The sequence below is a fragment of the Sinocyclocheilus grahami genome, unplaced genomic scaffold (genome assembly GCF_001515645.1).
Source record: "Sinocyclocheilus grahami isolate Dianchi unplaced genomic scaffold, SAMN03320097.WGS_v1.1 scaffold252.1, whole genome shotgun sequence".
NCBI classification, from domain to species: domain Eukaryota; kingdom Metazoa; phylum Chordata; class Actinopteri; order Cypriniformes; family Cyprinidae; genus Sinocyclocheilus; species Sinocyclocheilus grahami.
Genome location: NW_015505431.1, coordinates 744,642 through 746,857, shown reverse-complemented (window position 1 = coordinate 746,857; position 2,216 = coordinate 744,642). Strand labels below are relative to the sequence as shown.

At 45.7% G+C, this 2,216-nt stretch overlaps 1 protein-coding gene across 1 annotated transcript; it reads left to right on the top strand.

Annotated features, from left to right (window-relative positions):
- Nucleotides 1-666: 666 nt before the first annotated feature.
- Nucleotides 667-1,978, top strand: LOC107598534 (delta-like protein A). Its single transcript, XM_016289907.1, has 5 exons — nt 667-720; nt 815-1,114; nt 1,204-1,264; nt 1,344-1,587; nt 1,933-1,978. The coding sequence occupies exons 1-5, from the start codon at nt 667-669 to the stop codon at nt 1,976-1,978; spliced, it is 705 nt and encodes a 234-aa protein (XP_016145393.1).
- Nucleotides 1,979-2,216: the final 238 nt, after the last annotated feature.

The following is a 2,216-nucleotide window of genomic DNA, read 5'->3' as shown; positions in this document are numbered from 1 at the left end:
GTCGCATTGTACATTGATTCAAATGCAAATAATGTGTCTATAATAAATAATCTAACGTCTAAAACGTACCGTTGTAAATTACCGTCACTTTTACGCACACACAGCAGCGCTGATGTGTTTAGGAGAGGTTGGTTGGTAGGGGCTGGTTGCAAGGGAGCCGCATTGTAAAGCGTGGGACAGATTGGGGGTAGTGGTTCATTAGCATATTATTACCCCGGCATGTGGCACCCCGTATAAAACTAGCGGCAGGCGGCCTCGCTCCAGATACAAACGCACAGTGTCCGCGGGAGAAGGACGTGAGGAGGGATGCTGGACCAGTGACAAACCCTGGTTTATAATCAGACCAAGAAGGAACTAAAAGAATACACACGAGCATCTTTTCAACTTTTCTTCTCCGACTTCTGAGGATTATATCATTCTGATTTTAATTTGGGACTTCTCCGATTGTTTTGGACACTTCCTTCGGGAAAGAACTGGGGATTCTGTGCGCACTTGACATGAAAGGGAACTGCGTTCACGCTCAGTATCTTTTGAAAGCAAGCCTCTTCCAATGAATCAGTCGGCCAAAAGTAAAGGCTTTTAATACGAGGGATCCCCTGGCTGATCTGGGAGCAACCAAGTTGCTCAAAGACTTTCAATAACCTATCTATTTATTATTTATTCATCATGGGACGCTACTTACTGTTGCTCTTCTCTATCCTGTACATGCTGCTCTGCCAGGTAAGACTGACCTCTCACTCTTTTCTGAATCTAAAGCAGTGTATTAATTGCAATCACATTTAGATCTAAAATTCAAACATTACTTCTTCTCCAGGCGTCTTCCTCAGGCGTCTTCGAGCTGAAGTTGCAGGAGTTTTTGAACAAGAAGGGTGTGCAAGGCAACAAGAACTGCTGTAAAGGTGGACTGACCACATCGTACCAGCAGTGCGAGTGCAAGACTTTTTTCCGCATCTGCTTAAAACATTATCAGCCCAATGCATCTCCAGAGCCACCCTGCACCTACGGAGGCACCGTCACCCCTGTGCTGGGCTCCAACTCTTTCCAAGTGCCAGATACCTTACCGGATGGCTCTTTCACCAATCCCATTAGGATGAATTTCGGTTTTACGTGGCCGGTGAGTGCTGATGCATTGACTTTGAGAAGTAATTCAGAAGTAATGATCAGCTAATTTTCTGATAGACAAATCGTTTTTTGCTGTTGCAGGGAACCTTTTCTCTTATCATCGAAGCAGTGCATGCTGATTCCAAAGAGGATCTGACAACAGGTATGTGGTCTCATAGCAGAAAAAGAATGTTAATATGAATATTTTTGAATTGCATCAGTGAAAATCATCTTCTACACAGAAAACCCAGAGCGCATCATCAGTACCATGACCACACAGCGGCACTTGACTGTGGGCGAGGACTGGTCTCAGGACCTGCACAGCGTAGGTCGAACCGAGCTCAAGTACTCCTACCGCTTTGTGTGTGATGAGCATTACTACGGCGAGGGATGCTCTGTGTTCTGCCGGCCTAGAGATGATGCATTCGGTCATTTCACCTGCGGAGAACGTGGAGAAATCATCTGCGATGCCGGGTGGAAGGGCCAGTACTGCACAGAATGTGAGTTAAAATATTGTATATTAATATAGTAAACATTGCATAAAATTCTGAAAATGTAATGTTGTTGGTTTGAAAAACTCAACCCAGATTTGAAACGATTGCTTGTAATTTATTTAGAAAAGAGAGGGAGAAAAAGCAAGGAAAAAAACAAAGTTAACGGTTACGAACAACTTGTAACTAATACCCCCGCCCCCCACACTCACACTCCCCCCTCCAGCCCACTCTCACAACACACCACTTGATTTATTCCAGTCGGGAGGAGGAAAGTTTTTAGGAATAATCTCACGCGTGCCATAAATTTACATGCTGGCATCCTATTGGTTGCTCCCAGAGTGGGCTGGCTGCTGATTGGCTGGCGTAAGGGAGGTATTGTTTGAAGTGGGCAGCTGCCGGGAGTGCGCAGACAATGGAGCAGCTGTCGCCCGCTGGCCGCGCATACACCAGCTGTCCACTCTTATCTTCCCTACCCGGAGACATTGAGAGCACAGGAGGGAGAAAAAAAAGTTTTGACCCACAGTGAAGAGAGGGAGGAAAGAAGGGTCCCCTTGTTTGTGAGCGCCCTATTGTTGTCATGTGTTAAGCAGAAATTCTTCAGTGGTGATTAGGAGATTTGAG

Coding starts and splice junctions, on each gene's coding strand:
- LOC107598534 (XM_016289907.1), top strand. CDS start 667: ATGGGACGCTACTTACTGTTGCTCTTCTCTATCCTGTACATGCTGCTC. Junction 1,115..1,203: donor ATTTCGGTTTTACGTGGCCG/GTGAGTGCTGAT, acceptor TTGCTGTTGCAG/GGAACCTTTTCTCTTATCAT. Junction 1,588..1,932: donor GATGCCGGGTGGAAGGGCCA/GTACTGCACAGA, acceptor GGTTGCTCCCAG/AGTGGGCTGGCTGCTGATTG.